At 41.8% G+C, this 27,451-nt stretch overlaps 1 protein-coding gene across 1 annotated transcript in view; it reads right to left on the bottom strand.

The window, feature by feature from the left end:
• LOC129696506 (ATP-binding cassette sub-family C member 9-like) overlaps positions 1-25,940 on the bottom strand; it is an 85,645-nt gene extending 59,705 nt beyond the window's left edge. Inside the window, 9 exon segments of the mRNA XM_055634481.1 lie at positions 2,023-2,131; positions 10,510-10,698; positions 12,390-12,545; positions 16,204-16,356; positions 19,452-19,637; positions 19,734-19,790; positions 20,756-20,828; positions 21,802-21,911; positions 25,219-25,940. Of these exon segments, the coding sequence (XP_055490456.1) occupies positions 2,023-2,131; positions 10,510-10,698; positions 12,390-12,545; positions 16,204-16,356; positions 19,452-19,637; positions 19,734-19,790; positions 20,756-20,828; positions 21,802-21,911; positions 25,219-25,815 (1,630 nt within the window). The 5' untranslated portion in view covers positions 25,816-25,940.
• Positions 25,941-27,451: the final 1,511 nt, after the last annotated feature.

Here is a 27,451-nt window from a genome sequence, read left to right as displayed (position 1 = left end):
AACTAATAATCATCCGAATTATACCTTTGATCTAATAATACGCAGATTGAATCATTGATCAAAGCAACACCTCAATCTGTTGTCATGACAGCTTTCAGTGCACGATATTCATGTCTCATTGCACAAAAGAAAAATAAGAAAAAAAGACCAGTCTGCAGGATATAGAATACAGTTCAAGGTCATTCAAAATCTATCCTTAAAAGGAAAAGATTAGCCAAACATAAATTGATTTGCTGCCAACTGAATGTTACAATCTGGCAGAAATGTTTTTTTAAATATTGGAGAGATTAGTTTATAGAGAAACGGCACATTAAAAGGAATGCCTTTTAACCAGAACTATTAACCCACCCTTGGTTAGTTGTTAACAGATGTTTATCTTTCATGATGTATTACAGTTTTTACCCTTAATCTCAACAAAGTTTCTTAATTCATCATGCAACCCTATGCTTTCCAACTGTTCACTCCACAGTACAGTATATATTAGGTTCTATGCTCTCATTGTATAACTCTTTCGTACAATAGCTGAATCTATACCTTGACCCCTTTTGTAACTTTTAACAGAACAATAATATTCTTGTTTCTTTAAACTTTATTCATAATATAATTGTTATAATCTACTTTCTTGATACATTCACCTACTGACTTTCCTGGCCAAACTATTTTGTTCGGATTTCATCTTCACTGAAGCTGAGATGCATGATGGACTCATTACATCCTAATGGGTAATTCAACAACATTAGTGTTTTGCAAATTACATCTAAAATGTACTCTGTGTTCCCACTAGTCCCATGCAAGTTCTGATTCATATATTTATCCATTTTTTCCCAAATAAATAATGTTTGTACTTTCAACTAAAGCACCTCCAACTGTGTGCAAAGAAATCTTTAACTTCTCTCCATATTCAATGAGTGTTATAAATGTATGTCTTCCTGTTACTACTTGCATTTATGTAACAAAGCATTTAACGTACAAAACAGGTGAGAGGTGTAAGAATTGGTGCAGTCAAAGAATAGGAGAGCAAAGTTTTCAATGACCTCAATAATGGAGAATAGAATGAAAAGAGCTCGCCAGAAATACACTGATAGCATCACGTCTCAGGGCAACTAAGGTATTGATCAAAGTTTCAGCAGTTAATGAGCTCAGGCATGATTCGTGCTCCAGGAACGGAAATAGGCAGCATTATTGAATACATGGATGTAATTTCCAAAGGTCATCTTGACGTGAAATACAACATCAAGTCTTTCTTATGTTTAAGAACATAAGTAGGTTCAGGAATATGTCATCTGGCCCATGAAGCTTGAAAAAAAAAATTCTCATTTGAACATACAACATAAAATAGTACAGCATGCTAACGGGCAGGGAGGATTTCAATATGAAGGTAGACTAAGAAAATCAGGTTTGTACTGGATCCCAAGAGAGGCTATTTGTGGAGTGCCAATGAGATGGTTTCTTAGAGCAGCTTGGAAAGGAAAAGACAATTCTGGATTTTGTATTGTGTAATGAACTGGATTTGATTAGGAAGTTTAAGGATTGAAAATGTGAAGAATGAGCATAAAAGTCCATCGTTCACAAAATTCTTACATGTCATTTAAGCATTTTTTTAAATCGACACAAATTAACATACTTGGTCACACTCAAAAGATGGTTCTGGTGTATACTGACAAATAAATAGATATAAATAGATAGATAACCAGAGAGCTGCAAATCATCTGACACAATAATTCCCATAAGATATTTATCAGAGCTAATCCAATTTTTTATCTTTTTCATTATGGTCTCTTTGATTCAAAGTACATTTAAACATTTTAAGTGTTAAGTTTCTACTTTACAAGTTGGTTGAAAAATAATGTAAACTTCAAAAGTTCAAAAATTAAACTAAACTATCAGAGGATAGTCGTGCATTTACCCATCATGTAATTTCTTCCTAAACTGCATTATGATATTATATTACAGCTCAGAGCAGATTTGGATTTGGAAGATACTAAAGTATTACAGTAATTATCATTTATAAGTGCAACTCACATGTCATAATCACATAAAATGCTCCTTTCAGCATATATTTCAGCTCCTTCCCCCTTGACATTTCAATAGCCTCGAGAAAGATCCCTTCCCAACAGTAAAGCTTCAAAAGCTGGAAGATAATTGAAGTATAAATTCAATAAGAACAACAATTTAAATATTTTGAAGTGATTATTTACATCTTCTGGTGAAAATACTATTGATTGTATTCTTAACAGGGCATAATATAAAACATAACTTCAGTGACATTGTTTGCAACAGAATAATCAATAACAATTGGAAGACCTTACAACATGCCTTACAAAAGCTAGTAGCATTTCCCCAGAAATGTAATCCAACATCATGAAATTAAAATATGTGTTAAGAGCAATTCAACTGTTCATTCTGGACACTCAATATGCCAGAGCACGACGGAGCCATCCCTGCCATCTTTCTGGCAGACAGGGTTAAAAGTCTCCATTATACCAACACGAGAAAAGGAAATTAATTTAAAAGATTTATTTAACCCTATCAAAGTATCTCACGACGATGTGCATATCTAATTGGCTTGAGCCTGCCCTGCGCTTGAAAGGGCAATGGTAATGGAAATGAAGTGAAAATGCAATCAGCTGTTTGGCTTGAGCCGGCCCTGTGCTTGAAAGTGTAATGGCAATGGAAATTAAGTGGAAATGCAATCAGTTGTTTGGCTTGGCCTGCCCTGTGCTTGATAAGGCAATGGCAATGGAAGTGAAATGAAAATGCAATGAGCTATTTGGCCTGCCCTGTGCTTGAAACTGCAATGCAACTGGAAATGAAATGAGTTGTTTGGCCTGCCTGAAACACTACTTTTGGCTCACAAGGCCCCTATTAGCCAAGAAACCAGTCCGTTTTGCCCAAAATGCCCGTATTAGCCCAGGGGGAGCATTTTGGCACAAAAAGCCCATGCCAGGCTAGGAAAAGTCCAGAAAAGTGCCTTTCACAGGGAGTTAACAGATTTTTTTTTATAGAGCCCCTTCGGCCCATCAGGCCTGTACTAGCCCAGGAAGAGTCCTTTCAGCCCATCAGTAACTATTCCCCCTGCAAGTATTAAACCTCACCCCAGTATTTTTCTTTTCTCCCTCCCTTCATTGGTAGCGGTGTGGAATGAGCTTCCAGTGGAAGTGGTGGAGGCAGGTTCGTTGGTATCATTGGATAGGCATATGGATGAGAAGGGAATGGAGGGTTATGGTATGAGTGCAGGCAGGTGGGACTAAGGGAAAAAAGTTGTTCGGCACGGACTTGTAGGGCCGAGATGGCCTGTTTCCGTGCTGTAATTGTTACATGGTCATTTGCTCCCTGCGCGATCTACGCTCTCTCTCTCTCTCTCTCTCTCTCTCTCTCTAACCCTCTGGAAACCAGTCCCTTCAGCCGACAACACCCAACCTGCGCTCCAGAAAGCCCCACCCCACCCCCACTGGCCAGCAATATTGGAATTGGTGGAATATTGCGTTGGGGGACCAGCCCTCCCGTGTGAACATGGGATTCAACGGGTCCCACAGTCTAGTATATCTCTATAAGTTCACCCTTTAACCACATTCGCTCAAGGAAAACAGTCCGAATCTCTCCTTCTAACTCAAGGCCTTTATTCCAGGCATCATTCCTGTGAACCTTTTCTGCACTCTATCTTGCTTAATCACATTATTCTCAGAGCTGCACACCATTGTACAGCCTTAACATGACGTCCCAATTCCTACACACTTTGTCTCGGTCAAAGAAGGCAGGCACATCATTTGCCTTCTCTCCAATCCTCCACGCTCTACCTCCAACCTCCAGGCCAATTTTGTTTCCAATTTGCTATCACACTCTGGATACTAGGTAGTCAAACTTAAGACTTTGTCAATGTATAAATACACTGAGAACCTCATTTTATTTATTCTTTTAAATGCTGTGATGTTATCAGGCATTAATAAAACAAAGTTAGGCAAATAGTTTCATTTCTTAAAAATGTAATGTTTAGAAATCAGAAATTATTGCTGCGTTCATTTACATGCTAGAGATTAGCTTCGCTGTTTATAGAACATAGAACAGTACAGCACAGGAACAGGTCCTTTGGCCCACAACATCAATGCTGAACCAACCTCCTCTACCTACATGTGATCCATATCTCTCCATTCACTGCAGATTCATGTATCAACAAAAGCCTCTTATATGCCACTGTCAGGGGTGCCTCCAGTGCCACTCCTGGGATGTTAATTTAATATCTTTAGCATTTTAGACACATAGAAACATAGAAAATAGTTGATCATCTAAAATCAGTACCTCGTTCCTGCTTTTCCCCATATCCTTTGATTCCTTTTGCCCCCAGAGCCACAGTAAATCTAACTCTCTCTTGAAAACATCCAGTAAATTGGCCTCCATATCCTTTGTGGCAGAGAATTCCACAGATTCACTACTCTCTGGGTTAAAAACTTTTTCCTCATCTCAGTCCTAAACGGCCTACCCCTTATTCTTAAACTGTGACCCCTGGTTCTGGACTTCCCCAACATCGGGAACATTTTTCCTGCATCTAGCCTGTCCAATCCTTATAATAATTGTATATGTTTCTATAAGATCCCATTTCATCCTTCCTCAATAGCAAGAATATCCTTCCTCAAATTAGGAGACCAAAACTGAACACAATACTCCAGGTATGGTCTCACCAGGACCCTGTACAACTGCAGTAGGACCTCCTTGCTCCTATACTCAAATCCTCATTTACTTTATTCACTGCCTGCTGTACCTGCATGCTTACTTTCAGTGACTGATGTACAAGGACACCCAGGTCTCATTGCACCTCGCCTTTTCCTAATCTGACACCATTCAGATAACAATCTGCCTTCTTGTTCTTGCCACCAAAGTGGACAACCTCTCATTTATCCACATTATACTGCAACTGTCATGCATTTGCCCACTCACCCAACCTATGCAAGTCATCCTGGAGTCTCATAGCATCCTCCTCGCAGCTCACTCTGCCACCAGTTTTGTGTCATCCACAAACTTGGAGATGTTACATTTAATTCCCTCATCTAAATTGTTAATACATATTGTAAATAAATGGGGTCCCAACATTGAGCCTTGCGGCACCCCACTAGTCACTGCTAGAGTGTTTGTTGAATTCTCAGTATTCAAGCAATGAATTCTTGGTGAACCTTAAGTGCTGATGAAATGAAGATTTTTTGTTAATTTTTGCTGCCTCTTCATTTGGAAGGATTATTCTAAGCAGTATTCCAAAGGTTAAAGCCCTAAGAGGCTTTAAAGGAGACTACATTTTTATTCCTTGTGTTTTACAATGAGACCATTTCCCTCTGAAAAACCAACCAAGTTGAAGGAAAAAAATGATATTTCTCAAATAATTATTTAGCACTAAAGGTTCACCATGGATACATCTCTTGAATCCTCAGAATACAGCAAACATTGCAAAATGCTAAGACTTTAAATTACTGACAAAGATAATCTCTGTAAAAAAAACAGACGGACTGTAGTCGGGCCTAACAGTAGTAGTGGAGTTGGGGATGGCATCAAACAGGAAATTAGAAATGCGTGCAACAAAGGTAAAACAGTTATAATGGGCGACTTCAATCTACATATAGATTGGGTGAATCAAATTGGCAGGGGTGCTGAGGAAGAGGATTTATTGGAATGCATGCGGGATAGTTTTCTAAACCAACATGTAGAGGAACCAATGAGAGAGCAGGCTATTCTAGACTGGGTATTGAGTAATGAGGAAGGGTTAGTTAGCAGTCTTGTTGTGCATGGCCCCTTGGGCAAGAGTGACCATAATATGGTTGAGTTCTTCATTAGGATCGAGAGTGACATTGTTAATTCAGAAACAAGGGTTCTGAACTTAAAGAAAGGTAACTTTGAGGGTATGAAATGTGAATTGGCCAAGATAGACACAATTGATTCTTAAAGGGTTGACGGTGGATATGCAATGGAAGGCATTTAAAGACTGCATGGATGAACTACAACAATTGTTCATCCCAGTTTGTAGTGCTGGGACCCCAGCTATTTACAATATATATTAATGATTTGGACGAGGGAATTGAATGCAACATCACCACGTTTGCAGATGACATGAAGCTGGAGGGCAGTGTTAGCTGTGAGGAGGATGCTAGGAGGCTGCAAGGTGACTTGGATAGGCTGGGTGAGTGGGGAAATGCATGGCAGATGCAGTATAATGTGGATAAATGTGAGGTTATCCACTTTGGTGGCAAAAACAGGAAAGTAGACCTGAATGCTGGCCGATTAGGAAAAGGGAAGATGCAACGAGACCTGGGTGTCATGGTACACCAGTCATTAAAAGTAGGCATGCAGGTGCAGCAGGCAGTGAAGAAAGCGAAAGGTATGTTAGCATTCATAGAAAAAGGATTTGGGTATAGGAGCAGGGAGGTTCTACTGCAGTTGTACAGGGTCTTGGTGAGACCACGCCTGGAGTATTGCGTACAGTTTTGGTCTCCTAATCTGAGGAAAGACATTCTTGCCATAGAGGGGGTAGAGAGAAGGTTCACCAGACTGATTCCTGGGATGTCAGGACTTTCATATGAAGAAATACTGGATAGACTCGGCTTGTACTTGCTAGAATTTAAAAGATTGAGGGGGGATCTTATCGAAACTTACAAAATTCTTAAGGGGTTGGACAGGCTAGATGCAGGAAGATTGTTCCCGATGTTGGGGAAGTCCAGAACAAGGGGTCACAGTTTAAGGATAAGGGGGACATCTTTTAGGACCGAGATGAGAAAAACATTTTTCACACAGAGAGTGGTGAAACTGTGGAATTCTCTGCCACAGAAGGTAGTTGAGGCCAGTTCATTGGCTATATTTAAGAGGGAGTTAGATGTGGCCCTTGTGGCTAAAGGGATCAGGGGGTATGGAGAGAAAGCAGGTACAGGATACTGAGTTGGATGATCAGCCATGATCATATTGAATGGCGGTGCAGGCTCGAAGGGCCGAATGGCCTACTCCTGCACCTATTTTCTATGTTTCTATGATAGGCGCCGCCACACCACACCGAGCCACAAGTATCAGGCAACAAGCTAGAACTGGTTAATTATTGCAAGGTGACACAAAGGTATTAATGGGTTGGAATTTAAATGGTCCCACTTAACGCACAAAATTATTTTTACCACAATATCCAGAAAGACCACAGACTGTGGCGTATAGAATTGGTGTATTGTTGAATAAAGCGCTATGTGAGATAAAGCTGAAAGTAACAGAATTAAATATTTTAAGGCAAGCATTGCATGCGAGGCAAACAAAACAAACTGCTGGAGGAACTCAGCTGGCCAGGCAGCATATGTGAAGGGAAATGGACAGATGATATTTTGGGACCCCTCCTTCAAGGGAGGAGTGCAGGGGACATAGCTGGTAGAAAGGTGACAGAAAAGGCTGAGGCAAAAGCTGGCAAGTGATAGTTGGAGCAGCTAAGGAGGGGTTAATTGGCAGATGATTCAGGTGGCAGAGAGAGGGAGAATGGTGGAGCTAGTGCAAGTGAAATAGTGCACATGAAGTACAGAGGAGTTGATGGAAACCACATGCAACTTAATTGCTCGAGGCACAATTACAGGGTAGATGAGCAAACAGACTAGGGCACTGAGGTACAGGGGCAATTCAGGTTGGGAGAGTGAAAATAAATGGAGTTATAGGAGCAGTTAAAGGAGGAGGGACTCTAGGTACTGTTTCTCTAGCAATCACAAGGCCTAAAGACTGTGATACCTGTCCATGGAAGAGCTGAAGATATGTCAGTGTTGGAGAACAACTTGGGAGTACAGGTACCAGTGGAAAGATAGTTGGTGTACATAGAACATACAACAGGACAGCACAGAAACACGACTCAGACCATGATATCAGTGACAAATGTGATGCCAAATTAAACTAATCCCTTCTGCCTTCACATGATCCATATCCCTTCCATCTCTGCGTTCTAAAACCCTCTTAAATACCATCATATCTGGTCCCAACACCAACTCTGACACATTTTCCAGGCAGCTACAACTCCCTGCTACCCTAGTCACAGTAATTCAGGTGATTATTGTTTGCGACTTTGAAAATGGCAGTTTCCATACTACGGAGAGTAACCTAATAAGGGGAATTCAAAGGGGCAACCTCAGTTCTGCTCCGTGTCACCATTTGATATGGAAGATTTCCATCTGGCACTCAAATTCACCTGGACCATTTCTGACATCTCCCAACCCTTTCTAGACCTCATTATCTCCATCTCAGATAACAGACTACTGACCGACATCTACTACAAACCCACTGACTCCCATGGTTATCTGGACTACACTTCTTCCGACCCTGCTTCCTGTAAGGACCCTACTCCCAATTCCTCCATCTACGCCGCATCTGCACCCAGGATGAGGTGTTCCAAACCAGGGCATCGGAGATGTCCTCATTCTTTAGGGAACGGGGGTTCCCCTCTTCGACCATAGATGAGGCTCTCACCAGGGTCTCATCTATATCCCGTAGCTCCACTCCACTCTCCCCCCCCCCCCCCCCCCCCCAATTGTAACAAGGATAGAGTCCCCCTTGTCCTCACCTTCCACGCCACCAGCCATCACATACAACAAATAATCCTCCAACATTTTCGCCACCTCCAACGGGATCCCACCACTGGCCACATCTTCAGATCTTCCCTTTTGGCTTTCCGCAGAGACCGCTCCCTCCTCAACTCCCTGGTCAATTCGTGCCTTCCCACCCAAATCACCCTCTCCCCTGGTACTTTCCCTTGCAACTGCAGGAAATGTTTCATTTGTCACTTTACCTCCCCCCTCGACTCCATCCAAGGAGCCAAGCAGTCTTTCCAGGTGAGACAGAGGTTCACCTGCACCTCCTTCAACCTCAGCTATTGCATCCGCTGTTCTAGGTGCCAACTGCTCTACATCGGTGAGACCAAAGCGCAGGCTTGGCGATCGCTTCCCGGTGGCTCAGCACTTCAACTCCCCCTCCCATTCTCATTCCCCCCTCCCATTCCGAATCCGCCCTTCTGTCCTGGGTCTCCTCCATGGCCAGAGTGAGTCCCACCGCAAATTGGAGGAGCAGCACCTCATATTTCGCTTGGGTAGTTTACACCCCAGCGGTATGAACATTGACCTCCAATTTCAGGTAGTCCTTGCTTTCTCCCTCCTTCCCCTCCCTTTCCCAGCTCTCACACAGCTCACTGTCTCCACCTCTTCCTTTCTTCTTCCTTTCTTCCCCCCCCCCCCCCCCCCCCCCCCCCCCCCCCCCCCACCTCAGCCTGAAGAAGGGTCTCGACCTGAAACGTCACCCATTCCTTCCCTCCATAGATGCTGCCTCACTAACTGGGCTTCTCCAGCATTTTTGTCTACTTTGAAAAATTAGAGCTGCTGGAAAGATCATCAACTCAGTAGCTAAAATTCCAAGTTATTTGAACTCATAATGATAGAGTTTGAGTTTAGTTTATTATCACGTGTACCAGGAGCGGAAAAGACTGTAAAAAGTTGTAAGCACTGCCCAGTCCATCATCGGTTCTGACCTCCCTACCATCGAGGGGATCTATCGCAGTCGCTGCCTCAAAAAGGCTGCCAGCATCATCAAGGACCCACACCTGGTATATGGTCACACTGATCAATTCTGTTCTGTATTTATTTATGTCTACTATATTCTGTTGTGCTGAAGCAAAGCAAGAATGTCATTCTCCTATCTGGGACACATGACAATAAATTCTCTTGAATCTTTAATCTTGTACCGAGGTACAGTGAAAAGCTTTTGTTGTGTGTTAACCAGTCAATGGAAAGAACAAAAAAACATGACTACAATCGAGTCATCCACAGTGTACAGATACCTGATAAAGGGAATAACGTGAATAACGTGTAGTGCAAGATAAAGCCAGTAAAGACCATTCAAAGATCGTCTGAGGGTTTCCAATGAAGTAGATAGTAGTTCAGGACTGCTCTCTAGTTGTTGATAGGATGGTTAGGTTGCCTGATAACAGGAAGTCCAGGAAATTGAGGATCCAGTTGCAGGAGTCACAGAGTTGTCCAGCACAAAAACATGCCGTTCGGCCCACTATATCTGTGGTTCCTATATAATCCTTTTTACCTATATTAGGTCTGTGGCATATTAAACCTTGACGATTCAAGCACTTGTCTATCCGATTCTTAAATCTCATGAAATTTTCTACCTCCACCATCTCTGCAGTCAATGTATTCCATACTCTAACGGTCTAACCATTTTCCGTGTGAAAAAGAAAATTCCCCTTAGAGTCCCAGCAAACCTCTACACCTTAGATTAAATACTTTTTTGCCAAATATCAGCTCATTTTGAGATCACCATCTGCTGTTAAGCTAATATTAAAGTCAGAATGAAATAGTGATTGTATATAAAGTAGGATTGTATATAAATATATGGAAGTAAACAGTTTTCCTTATAACATAAAAAAAGTAATTGTTTGCCAAGATAATAGTTTATTTAACAGTTTTTTTTCCAAATTCAAACAGGAATGCAGTTGTACTCACCAAATATAGCAGTCATTACCTTTATGTTCTGCAGCATTTCATGGGATTTCTTGATCCTGTCATCTGTACACTCCATTGTTATTTGTTGAATAGAAAGAAATTTCTTTGCGATATAGTACTGAAGAGGGGTGAGCACTATAATGATAGAGATTCCTATCAACGCACTATACCCCAGTTGCAGATAGAGCAACAGAACTGTCAATATAATCTGAAATCAAGATACAAGTAATGTATTTAGTAGTAAAATGATTGGAATAGTACAAAATAAAGTAACAACTAAATTGTTTCATGCAATTGCAATAAAGGTTTTAAAAGTTCCATCGCAGTTTTGTCGCTGAACACATGGGGATTGCTGACAATGACATGATTTAATGCCCATCCCTAATTGACCGTTAAAAGATAATGCCGAGATGCTTCACCGATTGTTACAATTTATATGTGCATCCAAAGTAGCATTAATTAGGGTGCACCAGCAGTTTGATGAAGCCACAATATCTTTTAAACTAAAAATAGTTTGTAATTTTGGGGAACTGCAGCAAGACTTGGTAAAATACACACTGTGCGAGTGATCCAATGCATGAAAAATATTGTTCTTTATTGTTCACTAGACCAAGGGGGACCCGTTGGGTCCTGTCCCTTCAACGCGCTGTTGCAGGGGGGGGGGGCGGCCTCTGGCGTCCCACACACACACACTAACCACCCCCCACACACACTAACCCCCACCCCCTTGATACTATACTAATATTATTAATTTGCTCCTTTTACCCAATCCCCCGCGCTATCCATTCACGCATAACCCCCAACTGCACAGGCGCGGCTGGGGGGGGGGGGGGGGGGGGGGGGGTAGAGGGAGAAGGAGGCGGGTAGAAATTGAGGGGTGGGAGGGGTGTGACATCACACGGGAGGGCTGGTTCCCGAACGCAATACTCCACCACTCACCCATAGGTCCCAATATTCACCACTCCCTAGAGAGGGAGGGGGGGGCAGGTTGAAAATTCTACGCAGCTTACCGCGAGGAGCAGAGGCATTGTGACGTCATCCAGCTCGCTTCAGCACGTTAGATTTTAAAAATATGTCAGATTGGTGAACAATTTTAGTTAAAAACTCAGGAAGTAATAAATCAAATTTTCAGATGAGGGGATTTTTGAGATCATGAGGTAAAACTCTACCAGAATATGTAAAAATGTCATCGTTACCACGACAGGTTTTGGAGATGTGAATCAAAGAAAAAGTTCAAGCAAGCAAGCAAGCAAACCCACAAGTAAACATCCAAGATCAGAGTTTTACAATAATAGATTGTATTATTTGAATAATGTGCCGCTGCAATATTTTACTTGTTCCTAAACTAGCATTTTAAGAATCCATTTTACAACCCCAGGTTACTTACTAATTGTCTTCGATAGAATATGGAAAGTTTTCTATTTTGTCACAATTGTGATCAAATCTGGAAATTTCCAGGAAAATTCTATAGGTTTCACGATTTATTGCAATCTACACATGGTACAATTTACACTGCTTTTGGAAGTGAAGTTTTTTTTCCAATTAAAAATGAAATTTTCTCAGTTCATTGGTCCTCTCTATCACTAACTTAATTTATCATTTTTTCAGTGGAAAACTGCAAAGAAAATGATGGCAACCATCATTTATTTATGGTTAATTTATCAGAAGCATGCATGCAGTTCTATAATTTCTGTATATAATTGTCAGGAAGCTGGTGTCTCCATGCATGAGTAAGGCCATTTTTCTAAATATATTTACTGCAATAACATCTTTAATTCTATGGTCCACATTATTGACATGCGAGCTGCAAACACTACAATGCCCCAGAGAAGGCCACTTTACGAAATATTTCCCATTTAGTTAATTTCTGATAATTTAGCTTTTATGAAGTAAACATACCTGTATTGGAATTGCAATGACATAGAATCCCATAAATGCCACCATCATTATTTGAAAAGCATCCACCGACATGTGATTGATGATCTGGCCCACCGTCAGATGATCACCATTGAAGACCCGCACTGGCAGTGACAACGTTTTCACGTAAATCATTGTCTAGAAAATTAATACGAAATGCCTTGATAATTCTGATTTATTTCAATTTATTCAGTTCATAGTACATTGCTCATCACTAATTGTTTTCCAATTGTGTTTTTGCTCTAATATTTTTTTTTTTTGCATGGTTCTTTTCACTGTCTTGTATAAGGTGTAATTAATGTCTAAAATGATCTTTTGCGTTACACTAGGTGCATGTAATGCTGCTGCAAGCAAGATTTTCATTGTCTCTATAACCCTGTTCTTGTGACAATAAATTTGACCTAATTGTTCTTAAGAAGAGTAGGAAAATCTAGTGAGCATAAAGGATAAGTGATATACATTCAAATTAGAATGGTAGATAGGGCATGTTTTGATACTCCACACACTAGATGACCTTGTGCATTTGGTGTTGGAGGCTGAGAGTTTATGAAGTACCGTTGTAGTAGATGAGGAGAATTATTTAAACATAAAGATTGTGCATGCAGTATAGGCATTACTTCTACAAAGCCATAAAGCATACCAATGAAAGCAACATATTGACCACATTTACAGAGGACAGAATGGTGGGGTTAATGGCCTGAAAAAGTATTAATACATTGCAAAAATGGAAAGCAGAGGTACTGTAAAATGCAATTAGAATTTTTCACTTGGTTAGGGGTGATCTTATAGAGATGTACAAAATCATGATAATAATAAGGTGAATGCAGTCTTTTACCCAGAGAAGGGGAATCAACTGAAGTTCACTTGGTATAGTACTTGGTAAATCAGAACATTAGAGGTGGTAAGTGGGAGCGGAGCATGGAGGAAGGAAAAAAGGGGCAGTGAGGAGAGCTCGGCTATGCCCAATCTATAACAAATTATATGAGACTCAGGGCAAAAATCTCCCTCCATGAGTTTAATGGTTGAAAGTTGAGAATTATTCAACAAGCGGTAGAGATGACCTTGATGGCCATCTCTAGATTGTCCCTGTCAAAGCGGCCATAAAAGTGGTTAAGCTCCTCAAGGAAGGAGGCGTCGCTGGATGTGGGGGTGGTGTTGGTGGGTCTATAGTCCGTGATGGCCTGGATGCCTTGCCACATGCGTCGGGGGTCGGGGTTGTTGTTTAAGTACTCCTCAATCCTTAGCTTATGGCAGTGCTTGGCCTTCTTGATGCCCCTCTTCAGGTTAGCCCTGGATGAACTGTAGGCTCGGGCATCGCCTGACCTGAAAGCGGTGTCCCGTGCTTTCAGCAGTAGCCTGACCTCGCTGTTCATCCATGGCTTCTGATTCGGGAATATGGTCACCCGTTTGAGGGAGGTGACACTATTGATGGTGGAGTTTATAAAGTCCAGAACAGAGGATGTATAGGAATCAATGTCCGTGTGAGAGTCAAGGGTGGCCTGGGCTGCAAACGCCTTCCAGTCAGTGTTTCCAAAACACTGCTGAAGTGTGGAGTCCGCCTCCTCTGACCAAACTTTAACTGTCCTCACAGTGGGTTTAACCCGTCTGATGAGTGGGGAGTACTTTGGGAGCAGGAACAATGAGAGGTGATCAGACTGTCCAAGGTGGGGGAGGGGGACGGCTTTGTAAGCTTCAGCCATGTTTGTGTAGACTTTGTCCAGTGTCTTGTCTTCTCTAGTGGCGAAGGAGACATGTTGGTGGAATTTGGGGAGTACAGTCTTCAGGTTGGAGTGATTAAAGTCACCCGCAACAATGAAGGCTGCCTCGGGGTTGTGAGTCTGTTGTTTGCTAATGGCAGTATGCAGTTCTTTCATTGCAAGCTTAGCATTAGCATCAGGAGGAATATAGGCTGCAATCACAACAGTGGAGGTAAACTCTCTGGGCAGATAGAACGGTCTGCATCTAACCAAGAGGAACTCTAGGTTAGCTGAGCAGTGACTCTCGATGATGGTGGTGTCCGTGCACCATGCTTTATTTACATAAATGCACAGTTCTAGGGAGATGCTAACTGCATTTCGCTGTCTCTGTACTGTACACTGCACAATGACAATACATTTGAATCTGAATCTGAATTAGAAATAAAGACAGTGGGAGGTGTTGGCAAGCTGTTGTAAGATGACAAAGGCAAACAACAGTTTATGGTGAGGGTTGGGGTATCACGTTTACTGGAAGACATATTGTGGTTAGTTACCTTGGAGGTTTTGGGCTGAGGTGGGCTGCCTGCCAGGTCATTGTGTTCAATGTAGTTCGTGGATAATCATTTAAGTGCTGGAATCAGAAATGCTTACTTCCCTTTAGTTGCCATATTTCCTGTCAGCTGAGAAACATGAACCATGCCTATTAAGTCTGTTAACCTTTAGTGCACCCAAACTTGATAACTACTTATTTAATCTCCCACTCATTCTCCCCACCCCTAAATCATTCCACTATGTGAACTAAGGAATGGAAAGAGGGGAAAATGAAGTTCTCATACGTTGTCATTTTAGGATAATAGGTTTAGTCCTAAAACCTTCCTCTCTACAATTGATGCCTGACCTGCTATCTTTATCATTTTCTCTTTTTATTTTGTAATTGGGGGAAGAGAGGGGGAAGATTGAAATTGGGTCAGGCTCTTCATTCTATCTAAAGACACTGCTGAATTTTTTTAAAATATTTTTATTAGAAGCAATGTACAGTCATAAAAACCGTGGCATATAACATAATATATTTCGTGTACAACTTCTTGTTTTAAATTTAACAATAGAAAAATAACAGAAACAAGAAAAGAAGAAAAAAGATTAAGGAAAGTAGTGCTGTGTAAGCCCTAGAAGTGAACAATTAGTAGTTTGTGGATGGATAGAGAGAAAGAGCCCATAAAGATGTAGAAAAATAAGAGAAAACCAGAAAAGGAAATTTTAAAAAAAGAGAAAAAAGGGAAAGAAAAAAATAGAATAGAAAAGAAAAGGAATATACCTACTTCATATCTTTCCACACCCCTCACCCAGTTCTGAAACGGTTAATTTCCTGAGTTATGTTGCACCATATTATACGTAATAAATCGATGAAAGGAGACCATATCTTTAAGAATTGTTCTGATTTTCCTGCTAGGACGAATCTCATATCTTCAAGATGTAACATTTCAGACGTGTTTGTGATCCACATTTTAAGCGCTGGGGTGGGTGCATTTTTCCAAAATTTGAGTATACGTTTTTTTGCCGTTATCAAGCCATAGTTAAGAAAACTATTTTGAAATGAAGTTACCTCAGAGCAGGCTTCCATTGTTCCGAAAATAATCAATTCTGTGTTAGGGTCCAATTTTATTTTAAATATTTTTGTGAAGATTTCAAAGATTTATTTCCAAAATTTATGAAGTTTTATGCAGGAGACGAAGGAGTGTGCTATAGTTGCTTCTTGAGATAGACATTTATCACAGATGGGGGAAACATTTGGAAAATCTTTTATTCAGTTTGGTTTTCGAGTAATATAGTCTATGTAAATTTTAAATTGGATTAGGATATGTCTTACATTAATCGAGCATTTGACCCTGCTGAATTTAAACAGATTGGCAGGAGGCCATAGGATTGAGGCCCATACAGCTGAACATCTTTAAAGAATGGCCACTTTCTTAAGACATAGATGAGATGTAGGTGAGCGCAGTACTGGCATAAAATCAGAACCTGGGGAAAAATGTCAACAGGTGGAAAGGAAAAGAGAAAATTGGCTTGTGGGAAAGAAGGATAAAATAAAACCATCTTACCTGCAGACTTGATCTTATGCGTATTCCATCTCGAATAACAATATAATAAGACATCTGCAAGCAGAGGTGCTGAAAGAGCACTGTGCACATCATCAAGAATGCCAAAACATAGCCATTATTAGTAAATTCCCAGAAACTGACAAAATGGATTTCCTATGTAAAATCAGGAGATGAAACATCATTACCATTTATTAAATATTTCCGATACCTCTTCCCAAACAGATACCTAGAGCTGTGCAGATGGATTTTCCGTTTTACAATGTGATTTGGATCCTCATCTGTTTATCACAATTTTATAATGAAAATCAGCATAATCTTGTTACTTTTATTTCAACCTGATTTGGTAGCCACAATACTTCTGTGAATGATCCACTGGAGGGTTCTGGTCAATGATGACCCAGGATAGTGATGATGGAACCAGTGATAGTAATGTCATTGATAGGTGGTTAGATTCTCTTTTATTGGAGATGGTAATTGCCTGGTACTTGTAATACAAATGTCACTTGCCACCTATCAGCCTGTGCCTGAATATTGTCTAACTCCATGTGGGTATGACTGATTTATTTACTTAAGAGTAGAACAGTCTCTTTCTGATCTTTTCAATGGAAGGACAGTCATTGATAAAACAGTTCATGACAGATGGGGCAAGGATCCTGACTTGAGGAACACCTATAGTGATGTCCTGGGGAATGGGATGACTAACCGCTAAGCTTTAACTTCCTTGGTGTGAAGAATGACACCAACCACTTGATTTTTTTTTTTCTTTAATGCCTAATGACTTTAGTTTAAACAAGGCACCTTGATATTGGGGGCAGTCAGTCTACCCTTAGCCAGTATTCAACTCTTTGGTCCACGCTTAGACCAAGACTATGCTGAAGTTTGGCATCATGTGGTTCTGGCGAAATACAAACTGGGCATCAGTGAGTAGGTAATTGGTCACTAAGTGCCATTTGCTAGCAAAGTCAGCATTGAATTGCACCACTTTACTGATGATTAAGAGCAGGCTGATTGGATGGCTATTAAACTGGATTGGATTCTTCTCAACAGAGGGGAATACAGAATGTTCAACTCAAGGTCGGTTGCGGGAGGCCCCCCTGGGGCACAAGGGCTCAACGGTAGTGGGGTGGGGCGAGAAGAGGGACAATGGTTCAATGGCCGATATGGGGATTCAGATCGAGTTGATGGCTAGAGGCTCTGCAGTAGCCTCTGCAGGGGCTCAACTAGAACGGGCGCTGCTCCAAGAGACTGCTCCCAGACTGGACGTGGCTTGCAAAGGCACAGATCAGTGGTGGAGGATGCCGAACAACTTCACTTGGCCAGGCTGACCCTGCAATGCTGGCAGGACAATGGGCCTTTGTGGACAGCTGACCTAGCAGAAAATCGGACTTTGAAAATGGAGCCAAAACCTGGTGACTCTTGGATATTTTCTCAGTGGATTATTTCCTTACACTTTGTACTTAATCTAAGATTGTGTTTATGTATAGTAATACTTCAATGAACTGTACGCCAGAAAAGAATGCACAGTGTCTTGGTACATGTGACAATGAAAAAACATTGAATTTGTTCTGCTTTTAATGAACAGGACATATCTGGACACTTTCCACATTGTTAGGTAGATGTCAGTGTTGTAATTGTACTGGAAGTCTATTTCACATATGCTTCAAGCTGCTCTGGTTATTAAAGGTTTGAAAACTATTAAAAAAACATCAGTAGAATAAAAAATAATGGTGGGGGTGGGTCGACAACCGTTTCAAGAACTATAAGTGCAATCGGATATTTAACAGTAATTATGTATTTTATATACAGTTAGTTGTATACATTTTTATATATAATTAGAATACTATATGAAAAGTGAGAGGAAGAAATGCTTTGGAATATTTGGTCACACGCCCTCCGAACAATTTACACTGAGGAATAATGGTAGCTTGTAGACTTACCATCGCGGAGGCTTCGATCGCCCAACAGGTTCAACTGCCCCAACCACGGGAGAATCAATCAATAATAGTTGCGGGATCAGGCTATTCGGCCCTTCGAGCCAGCACCGCTATTCAATGTGATCATGGCTGATCATCCACAATCAGTACCCCGTTCCTGCCTTATCCCCATACCCCCTGACTCCGCTATCTTTAAGAGCCTTTGAAAGTATCCAGAGAACCGGCCTCCACTGCCCTCTGAGGCAGAATTCCACAGACTCGCAACTCTCTGTGTGAAAAATAGTTTCCTCATCTCCGTTCAAAATGCCTTATTCTTAAACTGTGGCCCCTGGTTCTGGACTCCCCCAACATCGGGAACATGTTTCCTGCCTCTAGCGTGTTCAAACCCTTAATAATCTTATGTTTCAATAAGATTCCCTCTCATCCTTCCAAATTCCAGAGTATGCAAGCCCAGCCACTACATTCTCTCAGCATATGACAGTCCCGCCATCAAATTTGGAGACCAAAACTGCACACAATACTCCAGGTATGGTCTCACTAAGGCCCTGTACAACTGCAGAAGGACATCTTTGCTCCTATACTCAACTCCTCTTGTTATGAAGGCCAACATGCCATTCACTTTTTTCACTACCTGCTGTACCTGCATGCTTACTTTCATTGACTGATGAACAAGGACTCCACAGATCCCGTTGTACTTCCCCCTTTCCCAACTTGACACCATTTAGATAATAATCTGCCTTCCTGTTTTTGCCACCAAAGTGGATAACTTCACATTTATCCACGTTAAACTGCATCTGCCATGTATCTGTGCACTTACCCAAGTCACCCTGCATTCTCATAGCATCCTCCTCACAGTTCACACTGCCATCCAGCTTTGTGTCATCTGGAAATTTGCTAATGTTACTTTGAATCTCTTCAACTAAATTATTGATGTATATTAAAGAGGACGACGCTTGGACTTTTTTGCCTTCCATCACAGTGAGGAATGCGGGGAATCCGCTCTGGTGGATGTTTGTTAACATTTATGTAGTTGTGTGTCTTGAGTTTTTGTTTCGTATGGCTGTATGGTAATTCGCATATCACTGCACCTTAATTTGTACGTGTGACAATAAAAGACCTTTGAAACGTTCAAAACCTTTGAAGTTTCTAATGTTATTTAAATTCATAGCTATTGGAGAGCTTCGAACACTGAAGACTTTGCATTATGTGATTTAACCCTATTAGCAAAGTAGATGGCAGTAACTTGCTTCTAGGCCATACAACCAGATTTTGTGCTTGTTACAGTTACTGTAGAAAAACACACTAAAACCCTACCTTCACCAATTCTTTTGGCTCTGCTTCCACAAATCTCAGAATACCATCAATGCAGAAAGGCCCAGCTAATCCTGCTAGATCACCCAAAAGCTTCAAAATTCCTGCTAGCAGGAAAGGTCTCCCAAAAGTTTTGCAAATTACTTTGCCTAGATTTCTTGAATCAGTTGTTCCTGAAGAGATATTTTCCTAAAATTCACAATAAAATGACAAAGTTCAAATCACCATCTCGTAAACATTACACAGAATTCTCTAGATGCATAAATATCATAAAAGCTTACTTACCTTTTGCTTATCATAATTCAATTTTAATAAATCAAAATTTTTCTGTGCGGTTTCATCCTAAAAAGAAAATACCAATGTAAGATTGGTGACTTTAGACTGCCAGCACTGTAATCATTCATCCCAGAAAAATAATCCACTAACCAAGTCACAAGGGTGGAGATGGAGTGCTTGTGTATTCTGAGTTAGAAGGAAATTCACATTAAATAGGAAAGGTTCTTGGATGAAGGGAAAGGGAAAACAATTTAAATTCTTCTGTGGACCATGTCAAATTGTACCAGAATTTATTTAACAAAAAATGTAATATATTGTCTTCTTATACTTACAAACTATTAATCTGACAAGAATAATACAATGATATGGTGGAATGAATAACATTTTCAGATTCCTAAGATTTTCATGGTGGATTATGATAATTTGTAAGTGAAATGAATAATAAATATAGTGCAATATGTATAACTATTCCATGTCCATTACAGATTATGTAGCCCAAAACAATCAAAATTAAATATCAGATTCAATCTCCCTAAATGTCTTTCTAATTATTCAAGGGTTACAGAAAAGAAAAAATAACATCACTGGCACAGGAGCAAAGAATCCAAATCTGTAAACGCTGGAAACATTTATCAGGTCAGACAATGTCTGTGGAAAGAGAAGCAGAGCTAATATTTCAGTTTCCCCCTGAAATGTTAACTCTGTTTCTCTTACCACAGATGTTGTCTAACCAATCGCGTCTTTCAACAGTTTCTGTTTTTGTTTGATTTCCAGCATTTGCAGTGTTCTTTTGTATTTCCAATCCATTTTCCATCATAGTCTGTGCTGATCTTTACAATAGTACGTGTGCTATTACGAAGGACTTCATCACTCGGTTCAACTTGCCTGAAATTACATTTCTGAACTAATTCTGATGAATTATCTACTTTTAGAATGTTTTCATGTGGAGTGCATACTAGTCAATTTTGCATTTCATGCAAACCTTATTGGAACTCTATATTCTAACAATGAGGGTGCAATATCAAAATAACCTGAGGGAGTTTTCCTAGAACTTCCATCTTGATTGGTTCCCGATAGCCACTTATTAAAAGCCATGAAATCCACCTAAGGAAAAAAAATGAAGTTATATTGAAATGAATGTAAACCTGATAGCCAATTCTTAAAGTTCTCACAAACATTCAAATTACTGATTAATTGACTTTTGGTGATGTTGGATGCTATTGGAATTTTGGCCATAATAGGAGAATGTCCTGTTATTTTGGGAAAGTTCCACTGGATCTTGCACACCATTCACAAAAGACAGAATTGCTAATCAAGACCTTACATAAAAGATTGCTCCTCCATAATGCACTGAAAACGTTACATGGAACCAACAGCCTGATTGAGTGCTAATGCAACAAGTGGGCATGAGCCTATAATCTTTGACTGCAAAGGTGTGACTTTATGCAAATGTCGAGTTTGCTCTAACTGAGAAAAGAATGCACTGGATTTGATCTGGACCCTCATGTGTGCTCCGGTGTACGATTACTGATTCTCATGATCTGGTCAAGAGTGTCATATTCATGGTGCCTTACCAAAATGTCACCATTCCCCAGTAAACTAGTTGCAGGTTGGATAACATAACTACTTTGGCTGGAAAAGCAGTCAAAGTTCCAACCCACTGTCATTCCATGTGTAACATATGGATAATAGTAGGAGGAGCTCTGGAGGATAGCAAGAAGAGGATTGGGTTTATCTAAAATGCCCTTGAGTCAAATGGTCTCCTTCAATAATCATCATCTACTTCTACTCAAAATTTATGACTATGTGGGTAATTTACTAACAGAGATGCTTTCACTATCGACATAAGACAAGACTATCAGATGAGACAGAAAATAAATGTAACCTCTTGATATGAAAATATACAGCATGTTCTAGTGGTCATACCTGTGACTAAAAAGTAACCTATGCAACAGGGATAGATGTCCAATGAATGGTTTTGATGCAAACTAATATTCTGAAAGATTTTGGAAGGATATAACTGAGCAATAATATTTTTCAAAAAGTAGGTGCTAAAATTCTGCACTTTTTCACTTACGTGTAGGTGATCTGTGACAAAACATTGACATAAGACTGATGAAATTTATTTTCTGGGTCTTGTAATTCTAAAGGTGGGATATCTCTGGAATACCCTGGACCATAGTAACCCTAAAATAAAGAAATTACCAATTAATTTGTTCTGCTATTTGTTAGGATTGCAAAAAAAATTGTAATTTTTCAATAGCATACAAAATAGATCTATAATAAATAAATGCATAATAAATACATTTATAATAATTAAAAATTATTTCAATAGTAAGTGAGAAATCAGTATATTACAAATCATAATTCAATGATACTGTAGTGGCACCAAATGTTGTGTATAAAAGTTGCTTTATTCAGACATAATAGTTTTGAAATACTTACACATTTGGTCCTCTAACATAGTCATTGCTGCTGCAGCTGAGTGAGGCTGTTGTCTCGAGCTCAGCTACCTGTTGACTGGTGATCTCCTGGTGAGATCTGCTTCTGTAGCAGGGCACTCCCCTTAACCCCAAGACCTCACGTGACAGCCCTCGTAACCACTGACGACGGTTCGACCACAAGTGGTCTGACTATCAGCTGATGCCACAGGACCCGCCCAGAACCGGGGGAAGGAATAGAACACGCTAACCTTCTACAAGAAGGTGTGCTAGCATGGTCGAGGGCGGCTCCTGCTGTGGGTCGGAGGCACCCCAGCCGTGGGTTGGGATGGTGGGTCCCGCGGGTGCAGTCGACGCTCCGGCTGTGGGCCACCCTGGCCGTATGCTGAGGGGTGCGATGAGACCAATGCAAAAGCCGCAGGTTTGACGAGACAAAGTTGCATCTCATCGACCAGCTGGGGATCGTGTCCTGAGAAATACGGCACCCAACAACGGCTGGGAGACACCGGCAACAATGCAAACAAAGAAAATAATTAAATAAATAAATTATTGCTAAACCCGGCGAGGTCATTACAGTGTAAAAAAAAATGAAAAGAAACAAATCAAGCTACAGTGAGCAAACAAGTCCAAAGTGGTAGGAAAGTAAAAGTGCAAATTGTCCAATGTCCATGGTGCAGGATGCGATCCAAGCTGTGCTGGAAAACTGGAGGTTGCAGTGACAGCATCCGACCTGAAGTGGCGCTGTTACCGACGGTCAGGCTGCAGAGTCGGCATCCGGCCGGAAGATGGTGCTGTGGACGGCGGTCAGGCTGCAGTGACGGCATCCGGCCGGATGATGGCGCTGTGGACGGCGGTCAGGCTGCAGTTATGGCATCCGGCCAGAAGGCGGCGCTGTTGACGCCGTTCAGGCTACTGTGACGGTGTCTGGCCGGAATGTGGCGCTGTTGACAACAGTCAGAGCAGTTTTAGCGTTGTTTCTGGCCGGCTGCGTCGGCCATTTTTGCAGTCGCTGCGTCTGCCATGTGGAAGTAGGTCATGGCGGCCACTTTGGCGGCCGGCTGAGGCAGCCTTTAAAGGCGGCCAACCGAGGCGATTCCCGGATGCATGTGGGGCGGCCGGCATCGACAGGCCTCGCACCACCACTGCACGTAGGGACTCCACCCACCGTCGCCCGTGTCATCGGAGACCAGCTGCGCTGCCGCGCCCTCGGCGGAGACTGGAAGAAGTCAGGGAATCCGTCGCGGTACCGCCAACTCACGACTGGCCGAGGCTCCGCCCCACTGCTGGGCCGACCACAGCCCGACCGGACGGGCAGCCAGCGCCTGGGGATCTTCGGGGTCCTTGCCGGTGAGGTGCAAAAGGACGTCTTCGGGCAGCCGACACTGGTAGGCCCACTCTATCGGGAGGCTAGGCTTTGAGCAGTAGCCGGAGGGGTAATGGGTGGGTCCACTCTCGGGGCCAGCGGCGGTGATGCTGGAGGGCTGCTACAGCAGCTGGTGGGGGAGTGGCGGCTGGTAGGGGGAGCGGCGGCTGGTGGGGGAGCAATGGCAGCCGCGGCCTCTCAGCCTCGGTGGGCAGCAGCTGGTGGTGGAGCGGCGCCAGCCGTGGCCTCTCAGCCCCGGTGGTCAGCTCCAGGCAGGCCATGTGCGAGAGATTGGCGGCCGTCAAACAAGGCCCGGACCGTGCCCATCGACCCGGGCGGCCTGCGGCATACCTTACGGTAGGGCCGGGTTGGCAGCAGCATTGTTCAGCAGGGCTGGGCCGTTGGCTGCAGACATCAGGTCTCTCGAGGCTGCTTGCATCGGGAGAAATACTAAATCCCAAATTTGGATCGTCGCAGGTCACCAATGTAGCGGAAAACGTGGTGAATAAACAGTTGTTTTATTCAGACATAATAGGTTCGAAATACATACACGTTTAATCCTCTAACATATTGTCATTGCTGCTGCATTAGTCTCGAGCTCAGTTACCTGTCAACTGGTGATCTCCAGGTGAGATCTGCGAATGTAGCAGGACACTCCCCTTAACCCCAAGACGTCACGTGACAGCCCTCGTAACCACAGATGAGGGTTAGGACAGCAAGTGGTCTGACTATCAGCTGATGCCACAATACGTTGTTATTAGAAAACAAATCCAAACAAATATGCAGCTCTTTTTAATACATTTTAGAAATAAAGTAATACCAACAAATCCTGAACTCATGAGAATATGTTATTAATGCAAAATAATGAAAAGTCAACTAAAATATGCAGCACTATTTTTAAGGTATTGAAATGGATTATTCTATTAATTGTATTAATTAATTGTAGTAGTTTATCAAAATATCACTACAGGTTTAATCAATTCAGAGTAAACCTGTCTGAAGTCTGAAGAAGAGTCCCAACCCACAACCCGTCCACCGAAGGCCATAGTCCGAGAGGATGGAGCCGGCGAGGACAACGGAAGTGATGGAGAGGAGCAAGACCAGTAGGAATGGGAAGGGAACCACGGTCTGGCCTACCACGCCTTCAAGGTCGGTTATAGGAGGCGGCCCTAGGACACCAAAGTGGACGAGCGAGGAGAGGATGTTGGTTGTTGGTCGACCAAAGAAGGAGATGGCTAGAGGCCCGCAGCAGCCTGGCGCCTGTCTGAATTGGGCACTCCTCATAAAAACTGGAGCATGGATTAGGAAAATGGCCCATCTTATATGTGGGCTGAGAAGACTATTTCTGTACTATTGTAATCGGGGATGTGCTTAGGTATGGCAATACTCTACTGGACTGTTAGGAAGTAAATAATTTAACTGTGCGTTTGCACTTCGCACATGCGACAATAAAGCACCACTGAATTATTGAAACATCTACTAAAACAACAATATGCCTCAATTCCAACTTCAAAATTTGGTTAACAAATATGTTACTTTTCATTTCTACACCAGCATTGTCAATCTAGTGGCAATTTGTATTACATCACGAGCAGGTGTAATGGCTCACAGTAAAATATATGATAGAAGGCACTACGAAAATATAATTTAATTTTATATGTATTTTTCTTTCATAAATTGTAGGACATACCTTTTTAAAAAATATGCTGAGTTCCAGGATGAGGAAGAATCCATAGATTGAAGCCAAGGTACAGTCAAGGAGAAAAGTCAGATCACTAGTGATGAATCTCTGCGAATACATCTGATATGCCTTCAACACATTAATGCTACAGGCGGCAGGCCAGTGAAAAATGAAAAGCACCAACAGCATAGGAACATTTGCACTTTCAGCAACATCATAGTAAACTATGGAAAGGACACAAGAAGCTAGCTGTGCTGCATCAGGTACATAAATAAACGGTCTGTTGAACTTTGAATACAATTGTGATAAGATGCCATCTCCCACAACACAGACAGATATAAAAATGTAGAAGAATGTTAATATCCATCGAGCATTGTGACATGGAAAATGTATCCAGCCTCTCAAACCTGTAGGAAATCTTGTACTGGAACGGTGTCTGCACTTAACCACAACCACACCAATTAGGGTGCAGAACACAAATGCCAGATGCACGAGAAGATTTACACCTTCACTGAAACAAATGTCTTTAATGTGAGACTCTTCATTTGGTTGGTAGGTGTAATTATTGTGGGCCAGGCCACAAAATGCAATAAAAACATCTTCCATCTCATTTATTTCTGTTTAGTATTCATTTAAAGCAAATGCAGCTTTTAATCTTCAATTTTCAAGTCACCTGTAAAAGAAAAAGAAAATAATTAATCAACTGAACAAAGTAATGGCACAGTCTTTCATTTACAAAAAAAAATAAATCATAAAAACATTTACTACTAAAGGAAGCGAAGCATTGCTGCCGATTTATTTTCTTCAATGAAACCATTCACTTTGTTTCTCGGTCATTCTATATCTCTAAGTGATCTGTGGTTCGTAAAGCATCCTTTTATATACTGAGAATCATAGTTAAATGTGGTAATTTAATACACCCTTGTCATTCAGCAAAACAATTTTATACAGGAACTGAGTCAGCTTTCAATTGCGTCACTCACTCAGAGTTCTTAGCAGGGAAATATGGCAAATGTGGTCTTTCACAATAACTGAAACTGAATATGAAACAATTAAGAATTTAAACCCAGTCCAATAATTCAATTCGAAAATGCAGGCGAACTTTAGAGAAAACATTGGTATATTAGGTTTCTTCTCCACAGACACAAACTGAATGTTGGAATAAAAGCAGCCAAAAAAATCAAAATTTACTAGGCTAAATTTACTAGACCATGTTCACACCGGAGGGCTGGCCCCCCAACGCAATATTCTACCTCTCCACCAATTCCAATATTGGTGGCCAGTGGGTGGGGGGGTGCTTTCTAGAGCGCTAGTATGGGTGTTGTGGGCTGAAGGGACTGGTTTCCAGAGGGTTAGTATGGACATTATGGGCCGAATGGATTATTGGGCTGGCAGCTCAGTCACTCAGTCCTGGTGGGCTGGCAGCTCAGTCACTCAGGCCTGGTGGGCTGGCAGCTCAGTTACTCAGGCCTGGTGGGCTGGCAGCTCAGTCACTCAGGCCTGGTAGCTCAGTCACTCAGGCTTGGTTGGCTGGCAGCTCAGTCACTCAGGCATGCTGGGCTGACAGCTCAGTCATTCAGGCCTAGTGGGCTGGCAGTTCAGTCACTCAGGCCTGGGGGGCTGGCAGCTCAGTCACTCAGGGCTAGTGGGCTGGCAGCTCAGAAATTGCCAGAAATTCTGCCCAAAACAGGCGAGAAACTCTGTGAGAGAGAAGGAGAGGGTGGAGAATCAATTTTAGACAATTTTCATCTTTTTCTGCAGATCACAGCAATGTAGGAGGAAAGTCTATCCTGGCCTGGATCTCACAGGGAGCCAATGAAGGGAGAAAAAAATACTGGGATGAGGTTTAATACTTGCAGGGGGAATACTTACCGATAGGCCAATGGGACTCCTCCAGGGCTAGTACAGGCCTGATGGGCCGAAGGGGCTCTTTAAAAAAAAATCTGAGTGAAATCTTAGTGAAAGGCACTTTTTCTGGACTTTTCCTGGCCAGGCACGGGCCTTTTGGGCCAAAATGCTCTTCCTGGGCGAATACGGACATTTTGGGCAAAGGGGGCTGGTTTCTCGGCTAATAGGGGGCCTTTTGGGCAGAAATTAGTGGTTTCAGGCAGTCCAAACAACTCATTTTATTTCCATTTCAATTTCAAGTGCAGGGCAGGCCAAACAACTCATTTAATTTCCATTTCCATTTCCATTTCAATTTCAAGCACAGGGCAGGCCAAACAGCTCATTGGATTTTCAT

Source organism: Leucoraja erinacea, chromosome 4, assembly GCF_028641065.1.
Source record: "Leucoraja erinacea ecotype New England chromosome 4, Leri_hhj_1, whole genome shotgun sequence".
Taxonomy (NCBI): Eukaryota; Metazoa; Chordata; class Chondrichthyes; order Rajiformes; family Rajidae; genus Leucoraja; species Leucoraja erinaceus.
Note: the sequence above shows the minus strand (reverse complement) of the source record. Positions and strands in the feature narration are given on the sequence as shown.